We start from the raw sequence: 23,619 nt of genomic DNA, 5'->3' as shown, positions 1-23,619 counted from the left end.
GCAGAATCATCCCTTAAACTGCGGTATTTCCATCACACGCACTTCTGTTAAAAAAGTGGGCAGCTTTTCTACTTGGAGAAAAAAAAGTTCATAAAAGCACTATTTCTAATAGCTAGAAACTATCCAAATGCCCATCAACAGAATGAATAAACTTGTAGTAAATTTACAAACAGAATATCCTATAGCAATATGAACAGTCTACCTCTCCATGCGATAGTATGAATGAATATGATAAACCTGATAAGTGAAAGAAATCAGAATAAAATATATGTCTCTGGGTGGACTCCCAACTGCCAAGCTTTCGATTAACAGCCAAGCACGTGTATTTATTTAAAGTTGTTTAACAAGCAAAATTGTCGCATGGTGCTAAAAATCAGAATAGCTGGTTATCCTTGGGGAGGGTAGTGACTAGAGAGGGCAGAGGGCCATTTCTGGGATGCTGATAATGTTGTTTTGTCTGAATGCTGGATAAATGGACATTTCTGTTGTGAAGATTTATCAAACTACATGTACGCCATTTCTAGAAGTATGTTATACTTACATAATAACCTTGAAAAGAAAAAAGGAACAGGAGAAAGAACCAGCAAGGAGAAGTGAAAAGAGTTCGTCAGGAAGGAGGAAAGCCAGGGTGAAATGTCCTGGAACCCACATGAAAATAGTTTTCTCAGAAGGAAGAGGTGTGTACAGAATACATAAAGAGTCCTTACAGCTCAACGGTAAGAACATATTAAAAACGGACGAACGTCTTGAGTAGACATTTCTCCAAAGAAGGTATACAAATGGCTTAAAAGTATATGAAAAGATATTTAACATCATTAGTCATTAGAAAATGCAAATCAAAATTACCATGCGATACCACTTCACACCTGCTAGAACAGCTATAACTAAAAAGAAAATAACAAGCGTTAGCAAGGATGTGGGCAAACTGAAGCCTCATACATTACAGATGAAAATGTAAAAGGTGCAGCGCAGTCACTTTGGAAAACAGTCTGGCAGTTCGGCAAAACGTTTATAAACAGTTACTACTTTAAAAAAAAAAAACAGTAAACGAGTTGCCATCAAGTCAGTTCGGACTCATGGCAAGCCCATGAGTGTCAGAACTGTGCTTCATAGGGTTTTCAATGCCTAATTTTTCAGTAGATTTCCAGACCTTTCTTGCTAGCCACCTCTAGGTGGACTCAAACCACCAGCCTTTTGGTTAGCAGCAGAGCACATTAACCATTCACACTACCCGAAGTGCCAGAGTTACTGTATGAGCCAGCAGTTCCGCCTCTACTTATCTGTCTACCCATCCAAGACGTATTACAGATGTTCACAGTACCATTGTTCATAATAGCCAAAAAGTAAACATACCCCAGATGTCCGTCAGTGGATGAATGGCCAACCATGTACATCCATACAATAGAACATTAATCAGTAATAGAAAGGGATGAAGTACTAATACATTGTACAACTGAACCCCCAAAACACACTAAGTGAAAAGTTAGTCATAAAAGGCTACATATTTTATGGTCCCACTTCTGTGAAATGTCTGTTGCTGAGTGCCATCAAATCAATTCCGACGTATAGTGACCTAGTGTGACAGAGTAGAACTGACCAGGAAGGTTTTCTTAGCTGTAATGTTTATGGAAGCAGATCTCCAGGTGTTTCTTCCACAAAGGCCCTGGGTACCGCCAGCCTTTTGATTAGTACCCAGGTACTTAACTGTTGCCCCACTAGGGCTCTTATGAAATGTGTATAGAGAGAGCAAATAAAGTAGTGATTGGCTAGGGCTGGGAGGAGGGAGAGAGGAAGGAAGAAGTGACTGCTGACTGGTATAAGCTGTCTTTTGGGGGATGATGAAAATGTTCTACAGTTAGATTATGGTGATAGCTACACAAGTCTGTAAACATACTAAAACCATTTAAATGTACAATTTAAATGGGTGAACTTTATGTAAATGATATCCCCACAGAGTTGTCAAGAAGGAAGGGGTGATCACTCAGGGACACAAATAGGGTAACTTGTTCAGACATTCCCCCACCAAAAGATTCTATGCCAGGTAATGATACTTGCTCACAAGAAAAGTTCAAGACAACTAATTTAGGGATAAAATAAATCCACTATGTACATAAGGAAGGATGATCACTAAGCTATCAGTCAGAACCTTAGGAAAGGTACCTGGAAAGTACGTTACCTGAAAATAAGGCCCAAAAAGCCACCAAACAGTAGTTGTCTTACCATCAAACTTTAAAAAAAAAAAAACCAATTTGGTGTGTCCACAAAAGGAAATACTGTGAGCATTTTTTATCACTGGACGTAAAAGGATTAAGAGGAGAGTGAGGTAGGATCTCGGGAGGGAAAGGAGAGAATCGGCTAAACGAAGACAAAGGATTGGGACTCTAGGCCGAAACAGCAAAAGTTGAGGTGAATGTGTTCAGATTTTTTGAAAACATGAATAAAATGAACTCAAAGTTTTCACTGAACCCCAACATGCTTCAACTAAAAAGCATTCCTTGAATTCTCTGCTGTGTATTTAGAAGAATTAAGAATTACTTCACTTGGTAAGTAATAAACTTAAGGAACTCATTACTTAAAAATAAAAACATAGTATTGTATGTAAACATACATAAATACGTTGGACAGACATAAAAGAGTCAAAAAGTGTTTACATAAATATTTAAAATAGTTGTATGTGACCATTCATTCCTTCAAAAGACATTTACTTAGTGCTTGATATGGTCCCTGCCCTGCTTGCACCAAATCAGGCAGGTAGGCGGGACAAGGAGGGCAGGAGTGGGGATCTGAGAAGGATTCTGCAAGAAAGCAAGAGGCGAGGGAGGAGAGAGGCTGGGAGTCAGCCGCAAAGAGAAGTTGAGACTGCTGTGGGGTTTGGGGCAGAGGAGGAGAGTTAGCAATGCCAACGTTAAGAAGTCAGTGATGAGGCAGCCTAGACCTGCTCCCAAAACAGAGTGACCTGTGGCTCCTGGCTCTGGGGTCTCAGAAACTGGCGACTGACAAGTACTGTGAAATCAGGACTGGGCTCGGAGCTTTCTGACGGAGGAATTCCCAAGTTACTGGATGGGGGGGTTGGGGTAATAAAGATTGGGTAATAGATCTTCCAGTCAACAAGATGCTGAATATCATTTTTCCCGCTGTTCCAAGTCCAAGGTGGTGCCATCCTCCAACTCCTACATGTCCTTAGTGGGTTGGGGCTGCATGGTTCTCTGTGCTACATTAGGTCCTTCTGGGCCTCAGCTTCTAAGATCTGTGGCCTTTGTTGGCCCGGGACATGGGCTAGATGGACAACTCAGGCAGTTCCCCTATGGTCTACACAAGCTCCATGACAACCTGTCGACACCCTGCTGTGCAGTTCTGAGAACTGTGGACTAAGGATTTTCCTATTGTTAAAAGCATGTTGTGATTCAATATGTTTAATGTAAAAAACATTTCCAACTGCAGAGATTCACTGCTAACTTGAGAGGGAAATATTTCCCCCCTGATGAAATTTATCAGACTGGGTGTATGATCTTTTGAAAAGAAAGAGTACTGGTGATAAAACTTAAGCTGGGAACCATGTTTTAAAAAGCAGCCATTTTAAACTAGGGCAGTCAGCAGTCTACCAAAGTGAGGGAGCTGATTTCACTCAGTGTGGTCCACACACCGTATCTGATGGGGTTTTTGAGAATACCACCACTGAGCTTGGAGCATCGCACTGGTAATCTTACAAACCAATGTCCTTTTTAAAGTAGGCTGGATCTGGCAGGAAATGAGCGATTATTAAACTTTCTATGGTGTTAAATCATTTCTGCTTTCAGATTGTGATTATCACTTGTGTTTTTATAACATTCTAAAGAATCTAATGTCTACTCCAGATAACTGCTTTTAATACCTGAATGGCAGCCCAAGTTAGCATTGCTTTACAACATGTTGTTGTTAGGTGCCCTCGAGTCAGTTCCAACTCCTGGAGACCCTGTGTCCGACAGAAGGAAACTTCGCCCAGTCCTGCGCCATCCTCACAATCATGGCTGTGCTTGAGCGGGTCGTTGAAGCCACTGTGTCCGTTTTCTTTTTGTCCGTTGATTGTATAAACACAACCAGTGCCATTCTATCCCAGGGTTAATGGATTTGTGATGTCTTTCTTTTCCATAACATTTATATTTACATGTTAACATTCTTGTTTTTTAGTTAACTGTTTTTTTTTTTTTTTTTCCAGATTATGAAAGAAATGAAAATTGTCCACACTCTTCTCCTGGAGAGAACCAGTTTTACCATTTTGGTGCCTTTGCCTTCAGTCATGAAAAAGCAACACATTAATTTAGGAATATTGTCTCATTATGAAATGAATACATGCTGGTTCAGAGAAATGTGTCAAACCTTCTTAATAAATGTGTTTTCAGATAGGATTTTAAGTGAAATAGGAAGATTTGAGGAAGCAGGCTCATGTGAGTCGGGAGTGTAAAGTGACAGCCTCTTGGAGATGATTGGGCAGCATCGGTCATTGTTCAGAATGTAAATACCTTCTGACCTAGAGGCCCCACTGCTGGGAAACTTTCTCACAGAAGTGTTCCCACACGCACATAGAGGTGAGGGTAGTAACTGAAACGTTGTTTATAATACCAAACATTCCCAAATGGCTTCATGCCCATCAATAGGGATATAGCGAAACAAATTATAAAACCCATACCCACTGCCGTCGAGTCAGTTTCGACTTATAGTGACCTTGTAGGACAGGGAGCTGCCCCATATGGTTTCCAAGGAGCAGCTGGTGAATTCAAACTGCTGACATTTTGGTTACCAGCCGTAGCTCTTAACCAATATGCAGCTATTTAAATAAATGAGATTAAATGAATAAAGTTAATTTGTTCTCTTTTTTTTAATAAAAAGAATGAAGAAAATATATATGTACTGAAATTTAAAGATCTCCAACGTGCAGTATCAAATGAAAAAGGCAATGTGTAAGACAGTCTATAGTATGATAACATTTGTGTAAATATATGAGCTGTATGCACAGAAATGCAGCTATACAAAGAAAAATGCACAGAAAGGGACTGGAAGGACAGACACAACCCTGTCACCTCAGGCAGGAAGCCAGGTGGGTGGATGGTGGAGGGCTCTGGGCTCCAGCTCCCAGTGAGCATGGCTTCCTCTGACCCACAACAAGAGTGTGTATATCTGTCGTGTACTCCACCAGTGATTGTTAGAGGTCGTAATGAGGTATATTTATTATAAAACATTTGGATAATATGTAGAAACATAATTAAGAAAATAAAAATCACCAAAGATAGCCTCCTTTACTGTATTTCATGTGTGTGTCTATGAATTGAGATCATACTGTATGTTTTGTGTTCTGTTGGTACTTACTGTTTTCCATGATGTCCTGTGTTTGAAAACATGATTTTTTTAATTATGAAATATTTCGAACATACAAAAAGTATAGAAACTGACATAATGAGCACCTGTGGACACAAGCCCAGCTGCGGGATTGAAGACCATTTGTTGGCTCCTCAGATTGTAGTACAGCCACTAGTTCATGGGTTTCAGATTCTGTATGAGAGAGGACGGATGAATTCTTGAGTCAGGAACCCTTGCCACAGAGCAGAAATGTACACCTCCTTCATATACAGTTTTTGAGTCGAAATCAACTCGAAGGCAACAGGTTTGGTTTTTTTGGTTTGGTATTAAAACTGGATTTTATCTGTGAAACAAATAGGAGATAAACATATAAGAAATGTTCATTATGTACTCATTCACTGACACGAAATTACCAGATAGCATCAAGCTGCTGTTTTTTAATTCTGAAATTACCGTCAGATGCGCTCCTTTGAAACCCCTCTCGCAGACCTGTGAACACCTGGTGATAATTTGGTACGTATCTTCCAGATTTTCTGAATCCGTGTACAAATGGCGCACCTATCTGTATACACTCAGATCTGAGTTCATGTTGCATGTGTTTTTGAAAGGAGACTTCAACTCAACCTCATTCCTCCAAACTTATAATGAGAAATTCGTTATCGTGTAAATACAAATTAGCAGTCTTCACGGTTAGAATTTTATAAATGAAGTATGCTAATAAGTTCAAAGTTAATTAAAACAAAATCGTCCTTTTGTATTTCAGGAGGAGCCCTGGTGGCACAGTGGTTAAGCGCTTAGCTACTAGCATGAAGGTGTTCTCACTGGGCAGGGGAGTGATGAGGCAGTCTGCTTTATGATCGTAAACACTTCTTGCTGTTAGGTGCCCTCCAGTGGGTTCCACATCATAGCGACCCTACGTGGAGCAGAATGAAGCACTGTCTGCGTGCAAAGATTTACAGCCTTGGAAGCGCTGTGGGGCAGTTCTACTCTGTCCTATAAGGTTACATGACTGGCAATACATTTCGCACGTCCACCTATGGACTTGGGGCTTTTTTTTTCCCCCCCAGGTGTTCTGAAGGTTAATATATAAATGTTCCTGGAAACTTAAAAATTTTATGGAAAGAGGGCCATTTCCAAAAGCCTTCCATTCAAATCATCAACTATTTTCATGTGCATTTCAACACTGCAACAGTCTGCCAATTGCACAGAAATGCCAAAAGGCACAGCTAGTCAAGCGCGGGTGTGGGTGGGAGACAATGCTAAACAGTTTAACAATAACCCACAGCCCTCGGACCAACTGCAGTCAACTGTGCGATTCTGGGTATTTAAGGTTCCCATCTTAATTCTTTTCTAAGTAAGGAGACTTTTTATGGTTAGTTTCACAATTATGAAAAATAAAATGCCCAACACTGGCCGATTAAATGTAACGAAAACAAAGCAAAACTACTCTCAAGTAGTCTTTCCAAGAACTATATGAGCCACCAGCGTCTTTTGCATTTCATTTTTGCAAATGCATTGTGGGTAACGCCGAGCTGCCTAGTAAAGTCAAAGGGGCGGGCGCCCCAGCAAGGAGGCCTTGGGGAGCTGCGCCTCAGCCTCACCGTGCGAGCGCCGCCCCGTCAGGTTCTAGCGGCCTCTCAGCGAGGCCCCGTCGGGACATTGCGGGGGCAGCCACATCCCTCCGGGGGGACTTGCAGTTACTCCACGGTCTAGTCATTAGAACCCTTTCCCCAGAAATCCCGGTCAACGCCACCCAGGTCTCCAACTGGCTAAGGAGTAAGAGCAAGTAAACAACAGTCAAAGAGGTGACTCAGGCAAGACTCCCTTCTTTTCCTCCAGTCATTGTAAATACCACCCAGACAGCCCGCGCGTGCTAGAAGACCCTCTTCCGGGAGTACTTCAGAGGTTTAAACCATCCAAAAATCAGTCTCCGCTCCTCCGACCGCGTCGCAGGCCAAGGGGCTTCTTCTCAAGAGCACGAGCCATTGGTGACTTTTTAAAACTTTAAGTATTTACAATGGATGTTTAAGGACAAACTTAGACAGGGCTGCCCACGCTTGCATATTTTGCACATAGAAAAATTTGCCAACCAAACTATTTAATTATTTTCCTTAAGGGAGAGGATTTTGGCCAAGGATGTGGAACTGAGCTTCGGTATTTTACGTCAGGTGTCAATGATGCTCCAGAAACTGAAATATGACGTAGATTCATTCCCACTCGTAGCAACCCTATGAAGAACAAAACAATACACTGACCGGTCCTGTGCCATCCTTGTAATTGTTGCTATGCTTGAGCCCATTGTTGCAGCCACTGTGTCAGTCCATCTCGTTGAGGGTCTTCCTCTTTCTTGATGACCCTCTACTTTACCAAGCATGATGTCCCTCTCTAGGGACTGATCCCTCTTAATAACATGTCCAAAGTATGTGAGACGAAATCTCCCCATCTTTGCTTCTAAGAACCGCTCCAGTTGTACTTCCTCCAAGACAGATTTGTTCCTTCTTTGGGCAGTACATGGTATATTCAATATTCTTCAACACCACAATTCAAAAGCGTCAATTCTTCTTCAGTCTTCCTTATTCCTCACCCAGCTTTCACATGCACATGAGGCAACTGAAAAAACACCAAGGCTTACATCAGCACACCTTAGTGTTCAAGGTGACATCTTTGCTTTTTAACAGTTTTGTTTTCTTTATGTTGAGGTGTAATCCATACTGAAGGCTGTGGTCTTTTATCTTCACCAGTAAGTGCTTCACGTCCTCTTCACTTTCAGCAAGCAAGTTTGTGTCATCTGCATAACGCAAGTTGTTAATGAGTCTTCCTCCAATCCTGATGCCCCTTTCTTCATATAGTCCAGCTTCTTGGATTATTTGCTCAGCATACAGATTGAATAGGTATGGTGAAAGAATACAACTCTGGCGCACACTTTTCCTAACTTTCAACCATGCAGTATCCCCTAGCTCTGTCCAAACAACTGCCTCTTGATCTATGCTCAGGCTCCTCATGAGCACAATTAAGTGTTCTGGAATCCCTATTCTTCGCAATGTCATCCATAATTTGTTATGATCCACACAGTCGAATGGCTTTGCATAGTCAGTAAAACAGAGGTAAACATCTTTCTGGTATTCTCTGCTTTCAGCCAGGATCCATCTGACATCAGCAATGATATCCCTGGTTCCACGTTCTCTTCTGAATCCAGCTTAAATTTCTGGCAGTTCCCTGTTAATATATACTGCTGCAGCTGCTTTCGAATGATCTTCATCAAAATTTTGCTTGTGTGTGATATTAATGATACCGTTTGATAATTTATGCATGCAGTTGGATCGCCTTTCTTGGGAATATGCATAAACGTGGATCTCTTCCAGTCAGTTGGCCAGGTAGCTATTTTTTCCTAAATTTCCTGGCATAGACAAGTGAGCACTTCCAGCGCTGCATCCATTTGTTGAAACATCTCAATTGGTATTCCATCAATTCCTGGAGCCTTGTTTTTCACCCATGCCTTCAGTGCAGCTTGGACTTCTTCCTTCAGTAGCATCGGTCCCTGATCATATGCTACCTCCTGAAATGGTTGAATGTCGACTAATTGTTTTTGGTATAGTGATTCTGTGTATTCTCTCCACCTTCTTTTCACACTCCTGCGTCATTTAATATTTTCCTGGTAGAATCCTTTATTACTGCAACTGGAGGCTTGAATTTTTTCCTCATGTTTTTCAGCTTGAGAAATTCCAAGCATGTTCTACCCTTTTGGTTTTCTCTCTAAAGCTTTTTGCACATGTCATCATAGTACTTTACTTTGTCTTCTAGAGCTGCCTTTGAAATCCACTGTTCAGTTCTCTTCATCATTTCTTCCTTTTGTTTTAGCTACTCAACATTGAAAAGCAACTTTCAGAGTCTCTTCTGACGTCCATTTTGGTCTTTTCTTTCTCTCCTATCTTTTTAATGACCTCTTGCTTTCTTCATTTATGATGTCCTGATGTCATTCCACACCTCGTCTGGTCTTTGGTCATCAGTGTTCAAGGCATCAAATCTATTCTTGAGACGGTCTCTAAATTCAGGTGGGATACACTCAAGGTTGTACTTTGGCTCTCGTGGACTTGTTCTAATTTCCTTCCATTTCAACTTGAACTTGCATGTGCGTAATTGATGGTCTGATGTGCAGTCAGCCCCGGCCTTGTTCTAACTGATGATATTCAGCTTTTCCATCATTTCTTTCCACACATGTCGTCGATTTGATTCCTATGTATTCTATCTGGCAAGGTCCATGTGTATAGTCGCTGTTTATGTTGATGAAAAAAGATATTTGCAATGAAGTCGTTGATTTTGCAAAACTCAGTCATGCAGCACTGGAAGTGCTCACTCATCTACGCCAGGAAATTTGGAAGACAGACAGCTGCCTGGCCAACTGACTGGAAGAGATCCATATTTATGCGTATTCCCAAGAAAGGTGATCCAACTGAATGTGAAAATTAGCCAACAATATCATTAATATCACACACAAGCAAAATTTTGCTGAAGATCATTCAAAAGCAGCTGCAGCGGTATATATTGACAGGAAACTGCCAGAAATTCACGCTGAATTCAGAAGAGGACATGGTACAAGGGATATCATTGCTGACATCAGATGGATCCTGGCTGAAAGCAGAGAATACTAGAAAGATGTTTACCTGTGTTTTATTGACTATGCAAGGGCATTGAACCATGTGGATCGTAACAAGTTATGGATGACATTGCAAAGAATGGGAATTACAGAACACTTGATTGTGCTCATGAGGAACCTTTACATAGATCAAGAGGCCGTTGTTCAAATAGAACAGGGGTATACTGGGTGGTTTAAAGTCAGGAAAGGTGTGCGTCAGGGTTGTACTCTTTCACCATACCTATTCAATCTGTATGCTGAGCAAATAATCCAAGAAGCTGAATTACATGCAGAAGAATGGGGTATCAGGATTGGAGGAAGACTCATTAACAACCTGTGTTACACAGATGACACAAACTTGCTCGCTGAAAGTGAAGAGGACGTGAAGCACTTACTGATGAAGATCAAAGACCACAGTCTTCAGTATAGATTACACCTCAACATAAAGAGAACAAAAATCCTCACAACTGGACCAATAAGCAACATCATGACAAATGGAGAAAAGAATTAAGTTGTCAAGGATTTCATTTTACTTGGATCCACAATCAACGCCCATGGCAGCAGTAATCAAGAAATCAAAGGACGCATTGCATTGGGCAAATCTGCTGCAAAAAACCTCTTGAAAATGTTGACAAGCAAAGACGTCACCTTAAAAACTAAGGTGTGCCTGATCCAAGCCGTGGTGTTTTCAATCACCTCATATGCATGTGAATGCTGGACAATGGTAAGGAAGACTGAAGAAGAATTGATGACTTTGAATTATGGTGTTTGTAAAGAATATTGAATATACCATGGACTGTCAGAGCCCTCATGGCGAAATGGGTAAGAGATCAGCTGCTAACCAAAAAGGTGAGCAGTACGAATTCACCAGCCACTCCATGGAAACCCTATGGGGCAGTTCTGTTCTGCCTGTAGGGTCACTATGACTCAGAATTAACTTGAAGGTGATGGGTTTTGTTTGTTTGTTTGTTTTGGTCTGAACTGTTAGAAGAACAAAGAAACCTGTCTCAGAAGAAGTACAGCCAGAATGCTCATTGGAAGCAACGATGGTGAGACTACTTCTCACTTAATTTGGACATTTTATCAGGAGGGATCAGAGTCTGGAGAAAGACATCATGCTTGGTAATATAGACATCAGCGAAAAACAGGAAGACCCTCAATCAGATAGACTGACACAGTGGCTGCAACAAGGGGCTCAAGCCTAACAACGATATTGAGGATGGCGAAGGACCAGGCAGTGTTTCATTCTGTGGTACACAGTGTGCTATGAGTTGGAATCCACTTGATGGCATGCAACGACAACAACAACAACAAAGGAGTCATAAGGAATCAACTACATGGCAATTTTTTTTTTTCAGGCGTCATGGTTGTATTCACCTGTGTAAAGCTGTGGTTCCTCTCACACTGCCTGCAACGTGGCACGCCTCGTCACCTGGCCCCTGCATTACCCCAATATCAGTGAATATTCCGGAAGCATTGCAGCTGCCCTTTCCTCCCCATGAGAGCAATGGTGGGATTTGTTGCTCAGATTCATCGGAAGATTAAAGAGAAAGATATATTGTTAGAAATCAGACCGCTCATATTAAGCCTTGGATATTAGATTCTCTAATCCCAGGAAATGAACCAACTATCCACTTAATCTCTTACCTGATCAGTTGATAGGAAGAAAGTAAGTTCTAGAAGTAGGATTAAAGCAAAATCCATAAAAAAAACTGTTTGAGCAATACAGCTAGATATGAGAGGAGGTTTGACGCAGGAGTAGAATGTAGCCAAATCCCAAAGCTCCAGGAACCACAGCATCTATGGTGGGATTAGTCTGTGAGACCGTGACACACAATTATACCATCGGGGCTTCTGAATAAAGTTTGATACACTTCCTTCTTCAGTGAGGGTCATGGCAGCACTTTCTCAGTCACGGTAAGTGGATAAGCTCTTTATGGATGAAGGGGCATATAAAAATACTAATGTTATTAATATATTTTTTCCAATAATGAAAGTTAATTAAGTACCTGCTAAATGCTTCCACTATTAAGCATAACCCAGCCCACCCACGCAGTGTATATGCTTTTAAGGGGGTTGCTTTTTAAATAATTTTCTTAAATTCAAAGACAAAGTTTTCGTGTGTGTGTGCGTGTGCGTGTGCAGAAAGCTAATCTGAATTCATAATGGAACGATTCACTTTGCAGAAATTCACTTTCAAGAAACTTTGAAAATTCTATTCCGTCAGGTCAGAGGTGCGGACACTGGAATGGGGATGTTAATATGCACCTAGGCGGAAAAACGCTGCTGGGAAGCAAGCAGTTTTCCTTGATAGCCAGCACGTGAGCATGAATCGCTGACCAGTGGAGGGTTTTAAAGTCTAGTACTTCGTAAAGAGAGAAACCATCTCAGCCACCTCTGCAGGGCAGAGGCCACACCTTAACCGTCTTTGCATCACCCCAGCGCCCAGTTTAGAGCTTAGCTTTTGAAATGCGCTCAGAGTACGTTCTTTGAAGGGATGTAGGATTTGGGTATCAAGCCTGGAAGTGTCATTTCTTTACCCACAGTCATCAATGATGACTTTTTCCAAAGGCATTTTCCCTGCCCTCGGTGATAGTTAACACTCAGCTCAGACTGCAGGCTTTGGGTGAAGATATCTGAACAATAGCCAGAGAAGACAAAGCCGGTTACTGAGGCCGCTCTGGCTGCTCACGTTGTTTAGAATTCTACGTCGCCAGCACTGTGTGCCAGAGAAGCACCGACTGCTTTTCAGGCAATGCAATTGACAGTTAATAAGGTGGCTAGGCTGGTCCAGGGAAGGATTTGTTTTGTTCGCTAATGTTAAACAGAAAACACACATTTTAATAAATTCTGATGAGAGCAACCCTTCTGGGTGAACTTCGAGGAAATAAACAGACAGGGGACACATGGGCAGAGGTCCACTTTTCTAAAACCTGGAAGGATGCTGTACCCGTTGCCGTCGAGCCGATTCCGACTCGTAGCAACCCTAAAGGACAGAGCAGAACTGCCCCATAGAGTTTCCAAGGAGCACCTGGTGGAGCTGAACTGCCAACCTGTGGGTCAGCAGCCACAGCACTTAAGCACTACGCCCCCAGGGCTTCCTGGAAGGATGCATTCCCAGTCATTCTTTGCTTTTCAGATAGATTCCTTTGCATTGTTCCAGCCTGAACCTCAGAGCCCTTGGCTGGCATTTTGCGTGTGCCCTTTCATATCGAAGGAGCACAGTTGTAGAACAGAGTATACATAGAGTCCCACTTGTTTTTTAAAACATATGAAGAACTCTGGATGTCTAACTGGACAGTCGTTATTGTGAGGAGCAGGGCAGAGGAGGTTATAAGGAATTTTTACTTTTAGCCTTACATATTTCTGTGATACTTGGATTGTTACACTAGGAATCTATTGCTTTTATAATCAGAAGAAAGGCATATTGGCATATAGGGCTGAGGCGGATGACGATGACAGTAAAAACAGCATTGGGAAGAGCGTGAGGGCTCTAGGTGTTGAGTCCTTCTGTCCACAGATCCTGTGTGTGAACGAGGATTTACACGCACATTGACTGAAACGGCGAAAGGCCTGCTACCCCCTAAGGCCCGTCATCCGAGGGAGAGACAGAGCACAGACAGGGGGCCGGGTTGGGACGCAGACTTGGAGATCTCCCCTGGGGGCAGAAGGCTGGTGTGGCTGGGGCTGCGTCTAGAAGATGTTGTTGTGGTAAGTGTATGTATATATAACATGGAATTCACCATTGTAGCCATTTTAAGTGTCCAATTCAGTGACATTAATTATAGTCACCATGTTGTACAACCATCACCACCACTATTCCCAAAACTTTTATCGCCCAGGAGAAAATCAGGGCCCGTTAAGCCATAACTCTCCCCACTGCCGCCCCTCCTAACCAGTGATCTATTTCCTGTCTCTGTGCACATGCGTCTTCTAGATATTTAGTGTGAAAGGAATCATGGTGGGGATGGAGGGGACAGGCCCTGGCAGGTGGGGGTGAGGGGGATGGGCCCTGGCAGGTGGGGAGTCAAGGGGGTCAGGCGGGCAGCCAGCAGACTCTCAGGAACACCTCCGTCCCCCCAGCCACGCAGTTCTGGCGGAGCAAAGTCCTGGAGGTGGCCAAGGACTTCCCCGAGTACACGTTCGCCATCGCCGACGAGGAGGACTATGCCTCGGAGGTGAAGGACCTGGGGCTTGGCGAGAGCGGGGAGGACGTCAACGCGGCTGTGCTGGATGAGGGTGGACGCAGGTTCGCCATGGAGCCCACTGAGTTCGACGCCGATGCCCTGCGCGAGTTTGTGACAGCCTTCAAGGAGGGTGAGCACATGGGCCCCACAGGCCCCCACCGCCAGGCTGCGGCACCCCCAGAGGCCTCCCTCAGGTCCTCATTGCAGTGGGAGATCAGGGTCCCACCGCCAGCCTGCGGCACCCCCAAAGGCCCCACTCACGTCCTCATTGCAGTGAGAAAGCCGGCCCCCACAACACACCTGCGATCTTGTAAGCGGGGGCAGGGTGGCCCCCAGAGTAGGGGGAGGACGGTGCAGCAGAGCCTTCACTAACATGTGGGAACCTCTTTCGTCCTCTGGGGCGATCCCTACAATGTCGGCTTGAAAGAAAAAGCAGGATTTTGGGGTCCAGCTCAGAGCTTCTTCAGGTTACCCGCAGGCAGGGTGTCTATCTGGGAGCCGGGAGGTGTGGGACATATCTGAAGGGGCAGCCACGTAGGGTCCCGTGACTCGACGCAGAGCCTCGTCAGCACCCTCTTGGCCTCCGGAGGGCGGCCTGGAGCAGGGCCAGCTCCTTTTCTCCTCCTTGGTTTCTTTTCCGTTCTTTTTTCTTAATAAGAATGGCGGGTGTATCTCGGAAATCTTTAGGAACTTTTCTTTTTTTAGTTTTTATTGTGTTTTAAGTGAAAGTTTACAAATTGAGTCAGTCTCTCATACAATATTTTTTTTATATATATATTAAAAAATATATATATATACACCTTGCTATGTACTCCTGGAAACCCTGGTGGGGTAGTGGTTAAGTGCTAGGGCTGCTAACCCAAGGGTGGGCAGTTTGAATCCACCAGGTGCTCCTTGGAAACTCTACGGGTCGCTATGAGTTGGAATCCACTGAACTGCACTGGGTTTTGGTTTGGTTTTTACATACTCCTAGTTGCTCTCCCCCTAATGAGACAGCCCGCTCCTTCCCTCCACTCTATTTTCGTGCCCATTCGGCCAGTTTCTGACCCCCTCTGACCTCTCATCTCCCCTCCAGACGTAAGCTCCCCACAGAGTCTCTTGTGTCTACTTGATCCAAGAAGCTCACTCCTCACCAGTATCATTTTCTATCCCATAGTCCAGTCTAATGCCTGATTGAAGAGGGGAACCTTATTTTTAATATACTGGAAGTAAACTAGGCTTTTGGACATTTTGCGAAGGTAGGCAACACACTTTGAGGCTTCATGGAAGTCTTACCGAGCTCGGTGGGGCCGGCAGAGCTTCGGCAGACCCGATTTCTCTGGTCTTCTAGTCACGACTCCTCCACGTCCATGGCCCTGGGGCCTCATCTGCCTGCTGTCCTGCGGGGCCAGCATCTCCAAATCCTTCCACTCCAGATAGGTGGGCAGGGCCCGCCTTCCCTTTGGCCTCCAGGGCCGGGTTCTTCTCGGCCTGGCAGGGTTGCACTGGCCTACCCTGGGGCCGCTTGCAACCCCCTCCCTCACCCTGGGGCCCCCTGCCACCCCCGCCCCCACCCTGGGGCCCCCTGCCATCCCCGCCCCCTCCTGGGCTGGCGGCCTGTGTGCACTGACCCACCCCTCTTGCTTCCCCTACAGGGAAGCTGAAGCCAGTCATCAAGTCGCAGCCAGTGCCCAAGAACAACAAGGGGCCGGTCAAGGTGGTGGTAGGAAAGACCTTTGAGGACATCGTGCTGGACCCCAGCAAGGACGTGCTCATCGAGTTTTACGCCCCGTGGTGCGGGCACTGCAAGCAGCTGGAGCCCGTGTATACCGCGCTGGGCAAGAAGTACTCCAGCCACAAGGGCCTGGTCATCGCCAAGATGGACACCACAGCCAACGAGGCCAAAAGCGACCACTACAAGGTGGATGGCTTCCCCACCACCTACTTTGCACCCAGTGAGGACAAAAAAAAAAAAAAAGCCATTGAAAAATCCATTCCCATCAAATTGATTCCTACTCATACCCCCCTAAACTGCCCCATAGAGTTTCCAAGGAGTGCCTGGTGGATTCCAACGGCCAGCCTTTTGGTTAGCAGATGTGGCTCTTAACTAATACACTACCAGGGTTTCCTCTGGCTTGTAAGAACAGATTTATGGTTCACTGTTCTGGAGGCTGGGAGTACCAAATGTAGGGTGTCTGCAGGCAAATGCTCCCTCTGAGGGCTCTAGGGAAGGATCCTTCCTTGACTCTTCCAGCTTTTGGTGGCCCCTGGCATTCCTTGGCTTGTGGCTGCATCCCCCCAATCTCCACCTCTGCGGTCAATGGCCGTCTTCCCTCTGTGTCTCTTCTCCTTTTCTCATAAGGACATCACTCAGGTTGAATTGGGATCACCTTCTCACAATGGCCTCATTTGAACAGGCCACATCTTCAAAGTCCCCATTTCCAAACAGAGTCACATTCACATTACAAGGGCTAGGACTTCAACACATCTTGCTGGGGGACACAATACAACCCCCAACGGTGAGAACCATTGATGGTTTCAGCAGGAGCCTGATGTGATCGGGTGGGTACTTTAATCCTGAGATAGCACGTAGTCATTAGGCATTTAGCAAAGCGGAGCTAGGTTCGCGGTTTGCCAGGTTACCTCGTGTAACTGTCTCCAAGGTGTGGGTGCCGTTGTGCCCCTTTGAGGAGGTGCCAGCTGCCAGGTGCAGGCTGGGCGAAGGCAGAGCTGGGGTCTGCACCAGCGGTCAGTCACCCCTCTGGTGGACCTCCTCTAGGAAGGCTGAGTGGGAGCAAGGGCAGGCTCTGCAGTGATCAGTGACTGAGAGCAAATGGGCTCCAGGCGGGCTGGGGAAGGACTCCAGGCCTCGGGCTGACCAGGGCTGAGTGGGTGGGTGTTGTCTGAATTGAGGGGGCTTTTGTTCCTGTATTAAGGAGCTTTTCCAGCACACTAAGGAGCGAGCTGTGTGCCCCCACCCCTCACACTCCTAGAACGAGGGCTGGGCTGCACTATCTGTCCATCCCCCTTTTCCATGACGAGGGATTACAGTGAAGATCCCAGGCACGTTGTCTCACCCCTGCATGCTTGGGAGTACGTTTCCTTCCGTAACCACAGCTGTGACCACGGCTTCCAACGTGAACACGGCTCCCTGATGTCCCATGCCCACTCCACAATCAGATGTCCACAGATGTCCCCAACGCCTTTTTCCATGGGTGCGTTGAGGCCTGCGCTGTGTCTCTTGAACCTCTTTCTAGAGCAGTCCCCTCACCTACTCGTTTTCCCATGAGGCTCACTCACTGATAAATAGGAACAACGAATCTGTGCCCCGTGGAGGTGTGTGTGGCACGAGATCAGTCTGAGGAACATTCACTTATCACTGCCCAGCTGAGTATCTGGGGTTCCTGGGTAGTGCAGACGATGGACCTGCTCGGCTGCTAAGCGAAAGGTTGGATGTTGGAGCCCATCAGAGGCACCTTGGAAGAAAGGCCTGGCAATCTACTTCCGAAAAATCTGCCATGAAAACCCTGTGCTACACAGTTCTACTCTGACACCTTGTTGCCCCGTTCCTGAGTGATTGTCACGTGGCATCTATCTTCACCCACTGGTGCTTGCTTGTGTCGATGTCTTGCTGCTCCTTGTAACTCAGAGGTGATTGAGTTTCGGGCACACCTACAGTAACATGGCCCCATCGACATAACAAAGAACCCCTATTCCCAAATGGGAGTGTGGCCACAGGTGCAGGGATTAGGATCCCCACACATATTCGGGGAGGGGGGGACACAATTCAATCCATAACACCAGTTTAGAAAAGCACTCCTCCTAACTTCAGTGCGTCTTGTCTGCGTGGTCATTGGTTAATGGTGCCAGGCAAGCACCGTGGGAAAGCAGACGGGGGAGGTGGGTGGCCTCCCAGGGCTGAGCACCCCTTCACTAAACAACTTTTGGATGAATGAGTGGACAATCAGGGACCCTGGGAACAACCAGGCTTGGGATGGGGAAGGGTCTCTCGTGCTGCCTGCTGCCCCTCCCCCAGCCTCCCCCTCCTCTGTAACTGCCCCACCACAGCACCCACTTTCCCTCCAGCACAGAACAGAACATACGGAGTTCTCTACTCGCCAGGTTCCCCTCTTAGATTACGGAGATACCCAGGAAGAGGGGAAGACAAAGGGCCACTTGTCAGCAAAGAGAAGGCAACCTTTTAGAAATGGGGGCTGTGGCTTGGGGAAGGAGCCTTTGGGAAAATACCTCTCTGTCTACAGTTCCTGGCCTTGGGCTCAGCTCAGGTCAGATGGAAAACTCTGATGGAAAACATGGGAATCGCGGACCCTCCCTGCCCCGCCCACTACTAAAGCACCCAACTCAGAAATTACTGACAAGCAGAGTGGGCTGGTGACTGTGGAGATCTTCCAGGTCAGAGGTTAAAAGATCCCGTATCTGAACAATTTGAAGGCCAGCGTAGCAGGGGTGCGGGTTTGGGGACCCTGGTTTCAGGGGACATCTGGGTCAATTGGCATAATAAAATCTATTAAGAAAAGATTCTGCATCCCACTTTGCTGAGTGGCGTCTAGGGTCTTAAATGCTAGCAAGTGGCCACCTAAGATGCATCAATTGGACTGAACTCTCCTGGAGCAAAGGAGAATGAAGAACACCAAAGACACAAGGCAATTATGAGCCCAAGAGACAGAAAGGGCCACATAAATCAGAGACTACATCAGCCTGAGACCAGAAGAGCTAGATTGTGCCCGGCTACAACTGATGACTGCCCTGACAGGGAACACTACAGACAACCCCTGAGGGAACAGGAGAGCACTGGGATGCAGACATAAAATTCTCACAAAAAGACTTAATGGTCTGACTGAGTCTAGAAGGTCCCTGGAGGTCATGGACCCCAGACCTTCTGTTAGCCTGAGACTGGAACCATTCCCAAAGCCAAATCTTCAGACAGGGATTGGACTGGATTATAGGATAGAAAATGATACTAGTGAGGACTAAGCTTATTGGATCAAGTAGACACGAGACTATGTTGGCAGCTTCTGTCCGAAGTGGAGATGAGGAGGCAGAGGGGGACAGGAGCTGGCTGAATGGACACGAAAACAGAGGGCGGAGAGAAGGACTGTGCTGTCTCATTAGGGGGATAGCAACTAGTAGTATAGAGCAAGGTATATATAAATTTTTATATGAAAGACTGACTTGATTAGTAAACTTTCACTTAAAGCACAATACAAATTAAAAAAAAAAAAAGATCTGGTATTTTCCTTGGACCTGCAGATAAGTTGGCTGCATGAAAGGGCTGGGTATGGGCAGGTGATAGGGAGTGGTGGAGAGCTGGGCACACAGCTCCAGGTCTCACCTGAATGGACCCTTCTGCTTGACCCCCGCCATTCTGCACATGGGACTCTGGGCCTGCTGTTTCTCTTCTGGTTCTTTAAGAAAAGACAGAAAAAAACAATTTTTTTTAATCCTTCAATTTTTAAATGTTAGATCTAATACAAATTCTTGTTATCGACACTATGTAGGCCAAAGACAAGACATCTGAGGGCTGGATTCAGTTAGAAACTTCTGGCCTAAGGCACGTCCTCTTTTCTTCCTGATTGTGTTAGGATCACAAGATACAGACTGGCACGGAGGACCCCCTGAGTGTGGCAAAGGCTTGGGGGTGGGCTTAGGAACACAAGAGACACTGGTGTGGAAGCAGCGCCGACCCTGGTCTCTCAGAGAGCGCTGGCTTTTCTAGGAGTCAGGCCTCAGGGAAAGGACAGGCTTGCCCACTGTCCCAGAGCTGCCCAGGTACTTCCAGCTGCCCCAAACAGCAGTGCTGGGGACCACTGTCAGCGTGTTCCATGTCACAGCTCCAGGCTCAGGGTCCCCTTGCTGAGCTGACACCCGGCGCAGACCCTCCTTGCCCCCTTCCCTGCTGCCCCAGGGACCCAAAAGCACGCCCCTGTGGTGCTGGCTCCATGCCCTCCCATCCCCCAGCCATCCTCACTGTGATCACCGCCAGGCACCTGCCTCCCACTTTGCCCCTTCCTACTCCCCTGCAGAGGGGCTCTCAGAGGCGGCTGTTTAAACATGCTTTCCACATGGAGAATGTGAGAGACAGGTGGCCAGCTCTGGGAAAGGCTTCCAGAACTTTCCCCAGTGAAGCAGACAGAGGCCTGGCTGAGCGCCACCGAGCCCCAGTGAACCTGGCCCACCAGGCTGGCACCTGTCCTGCCTCTGGCCCTGGAGGCTCTGTTTTTCAAGACAGACAGATGAGAACAGAGGAGGGGCTTTTTTACACCGAAGAAGGATACCTGGAGGGAGAGAACACAGGAGGGGCCCAGCCAGTGGCAGGAGCAGGTCCTGGGATTAGACCAGCATGGCTTCTGGGGAAGTCCCCTCCAGACCCCTAAGGAGGCCTCCCCCACCCCATGGCAGGACAGCCACCTGCTCAGGATGCGGGAAGGCCCCTCACATTTTCAAGATTGAAGAGCTGCCGGCCTACCCCCAGAGCAGACCCTCACGGAGGAGGGGCCGAGCTTCCTCACACACTGGGCTGGGGTAGTTGGGTGCTGAGGCCCAGATGCGGTCCAGTAACGGGCCCTGGCCGGCCCAGAGGTGACCCCTGTGAGCTAAGAACGGCCCTCAGGGCCTGGTGGGAGCTCCCAGCGCTTGTCCTCCTCCAGCTCTGCCTGCGTGAAATCTGGACCAGAACCCAGCAGGCAGGCCCTGCACGACGCCAGCCCCGGGTCCAGTACCACCTGGACACCAGGGTCTGCCCAGCAGGGTGGAGGCAGATGCCTGGGGCTGTGGCCTGAGTGTAGGTTCATCTGGTCTGTTTCCATCTTCACAGTCCAAGGCAGAGGGGCCCCAGGAGAGAGAGGTCTGACGCCCCCCTCGTGCTCTGGGGGGTGACCACCGAAGGCCTGAGGAGCAGTCGTGGCTGGGGGTGCCAAACTGGTGCCCACTCGAGGCTGAGTGTCGCCCCCAGGCTCTTTTGTTTTTCTCCTGTCTACTTCCCTGTCCAACTAAAAAAAGAAAAATTACATTAACTTGGTGTGACTTTCCCTGATTGCTTCTAAGTTGCTCCAGGGGTACACCTGCCTTCTCAATGACTGTCCAGAAGCTGCTGGGGAGATCCATGAGGCCTTGTCTCCACTTCATCAGACTGTTCTCTTCTTTCCTTCTTCTGAAAATGAGGACATTTGCTGAGTCTTCATTGTTCATTTTCCTGTTTTGTTCTGTTCACTCACTCACTCCACACATTAATTGAGCGCCTACTGTATGTGGGGCCCCGTGCTGGTACCTGGGGGGAGGAACGCTGCCGCCCTGCCACCCGACAGAGCCCCCTGTGGTCCCTCTGGTCCCCTGGCTCAGACCCCTGTCTGTCCTCATCCCTGGAACAACGGGACACCTGGGGGAGGAGGGAGGGCTGCCAATAGAGGGGCCCTGGGCAGGGGCGGTGCCTCAGCCAGGACTGAGTGCGGGGCAGGGGTCTCTTGGTGCAGGGGTCTCCCAGGACGGGGGTCCTGGGAATTGAGGGGGTGGGGAGCCTGTCCGGAGGGAGCGGTGGTTCGAGGGCAGGGGCTCCGGGGCAGGGTATCCCAGGAGGAGGATCCTGCGGGTCGTTAGGTCCCAGGGCAAGGGTTCGCAGAACCGGGGTGCTGAGGGGGGCGTGGATCCCGGGTGGAGGCTCCCGGGGTGGGGCTCCCGGGGCGGGGGATCCCGGGGTGGGGGCTCCCGGGATGGGGGCTCCAGGGGCCGCGACTCCCGTGTGGGGGCTCCCGGGCAGAGGCTCCGGGGGCGGGGGCTCCCGGGGTGGGGCTCCCGTGGTGGGGCTCCCGGGGTGGGGGCTGCCGGGGCGGTGACTCCCGGGGTGAGGGCTCCCGGAGGGGGGCTCCCGGGCGGGGGCTCCCAGGAGAAGGATCCTGCCGGTCGGTGGCTTCCAGGGCAGGGGTTCGCAGAACCGGGGTGCTGAGGGGGGCGTGGCTCCAGGGTCTGGGTTCCCAGGGCGGGGGCTCCCGGGGCGGCGGCGCCCGGGCGGAGGACCCGTCTGGGGTCGGGAGCAGGGGGCGAGGAGACCGGTCCGCACGCCCCCGCTGCGGGCTGAGCGCCGCCCGAGGGCGACGGGAAGGCACAGCCGAGGCCGAGCCACCTCAGCGCCGGAGCGGGCGCCGCTCGTTTGCATGTCTCTCCCAGGATGCCCCGCGGCGCGCGCAGGCGAGGAGAGCGTTTCCCCTGGTCCCACCTTTTCCCGGACCAGGTGACCGCGTGCGGGGTTTGGGCACATACCGTCATCCGCAGTGGGGTGTGGGCGTTCACGAGCCGTCCCTGCGGGAGGTCACCGTAAGGGTAAAGAGTGCTACCCCTTGACCTCTAAATACTCCCAGGGCGGCCCCGCGACGGACTGGTCCGAAGGCAGTGAGTTCTCTCCGCCGATTTCTCAGCCAATTACAAGTCGACCTTCTCGTCTACCCCGCTCACTGCTGCGCTTGACTGGTCTTTTACGGGCCCCACCTCCGCCCGGGGCCGGGGGCTTACCGGCTTTATTTTCGTTTCGTCTGGGACAGGCGACTGAGATTCTCCGGGCCTCGTTGTCTCCGTCACCTCCTGGAAACCACAGCTTCCTTGCAGAGTTGTGAGGTTGCAGGAGCCCTCAGCGAGTCCCCAGGACGCAGAAACGTGCGCTCAGTGGCCCGGTGCTGGCCGCTGTGCGATGGCAGCGCCGCCTTTCCCTCCAGGCAGATGCGCATTTCCCGGGGACTTGTCCAGGGGCCTGCCCAGGTGACCTCGGTGCGGCCTTGCTCGTCTCCCGTTTTGCTCCCACTGACACACGTACAACACGTGGAGGTTCGGGGTTCTGCTCTGTGTGCAGAGTCAAGCAGAACCGCACGGCACAAAGGATTTGCAGATGCCCCAGGCCCCACGTGCCTGCCCTGGTCCCTCAGCAAGCGCCCACCTGGATGAAGAGCAAACCAGGGCTCGCCCTTTCTGCAGGGACCAGGGGACACAGGGGCCTCCCTGCCCAGCAAGGTCCAGGCGGGACTCCCCAACCGCACCTTCCCGCAGGCGGTGCTGCGCGCGTCCTTCTCTGATGTGCTGCTGTGCGGGGAAAATCAGGCAGGACCTAGCCATTGCCTTTCCAGTAAAAGAAGAAAGAAGGATACAAAGTCCTTCTCCTGTCCCACGAGCAAAAGACCGGTCTAGTGAAGCAGTGGGAGTGGAGAAGGAACAAAGGAATCTGTAACTGGTTGTGATCAATTAGTTGTAAGCCCCACACTGCACTCGGACCAGCCGGAACACTAACCCTACCGCTTCCTATATAAGGCTGCGGGGCCCACTTCACTCTACACTTAGGGCGAGAGTTATCAGCTTTGGGGGGGGGTGGCTCTCACATGCACAGACGGATGCCTGCACGGTGACCTGCACGTCACGACATGCACACACCTGCACGGTGACCTGGCCCGGACGCGCGCCTTTCCCTCTCCGTGGACCCGAAACCCG

At 48.4% G+C, this 23,619-nt stretch overlaps 1 protein-coding gene across 1 annotated transcript; it reads left to right on the top strand.

Annotated features, from left to right (window-relative positions):
• Positions 1-14,085: 14,085 nt before the first annotated feature.
• Positions 14,086-20,933, top strand: LOC126082098 (protein disulfide-isomerase A4-like). The gene is made up of 3 exons (XM_049894551.1): positions 14,086-14,284; positions 15,789-16,111; positions 20,802-20,933. Exons 1-3 carry the CDS (start codon positions 14,224-14,226, stop codon positions 20,931-20,933), a joined length of 516 nt encoding a protein of 171 aa, XP_049750508.1. The 5' UTR covers positions 14,086-14,223.
• Positions 20,934-23,619: the final 2,686 nt, after the last annotated feature.

The sequence above is a fragment of the Elephas maximus genome, chromosome 8 (genome assembly GCF_024166365.1).
Source record: "Elephas maximus indicus isolate mEleMax1 chromosome 8, mEleMax1 primary haplotype, whole genome shotgun sequence".
Lineage (NCBI taxonomy): Eukaryota > Metazoa > Chordata > Mammalia > Proboscidea > Elephantidae > Elephas > Elephas maximus.
Note: the sequence above shows the minus strand (reverse complement) of the source record. Positions and strands in the feature narration are given on the sequence as shown.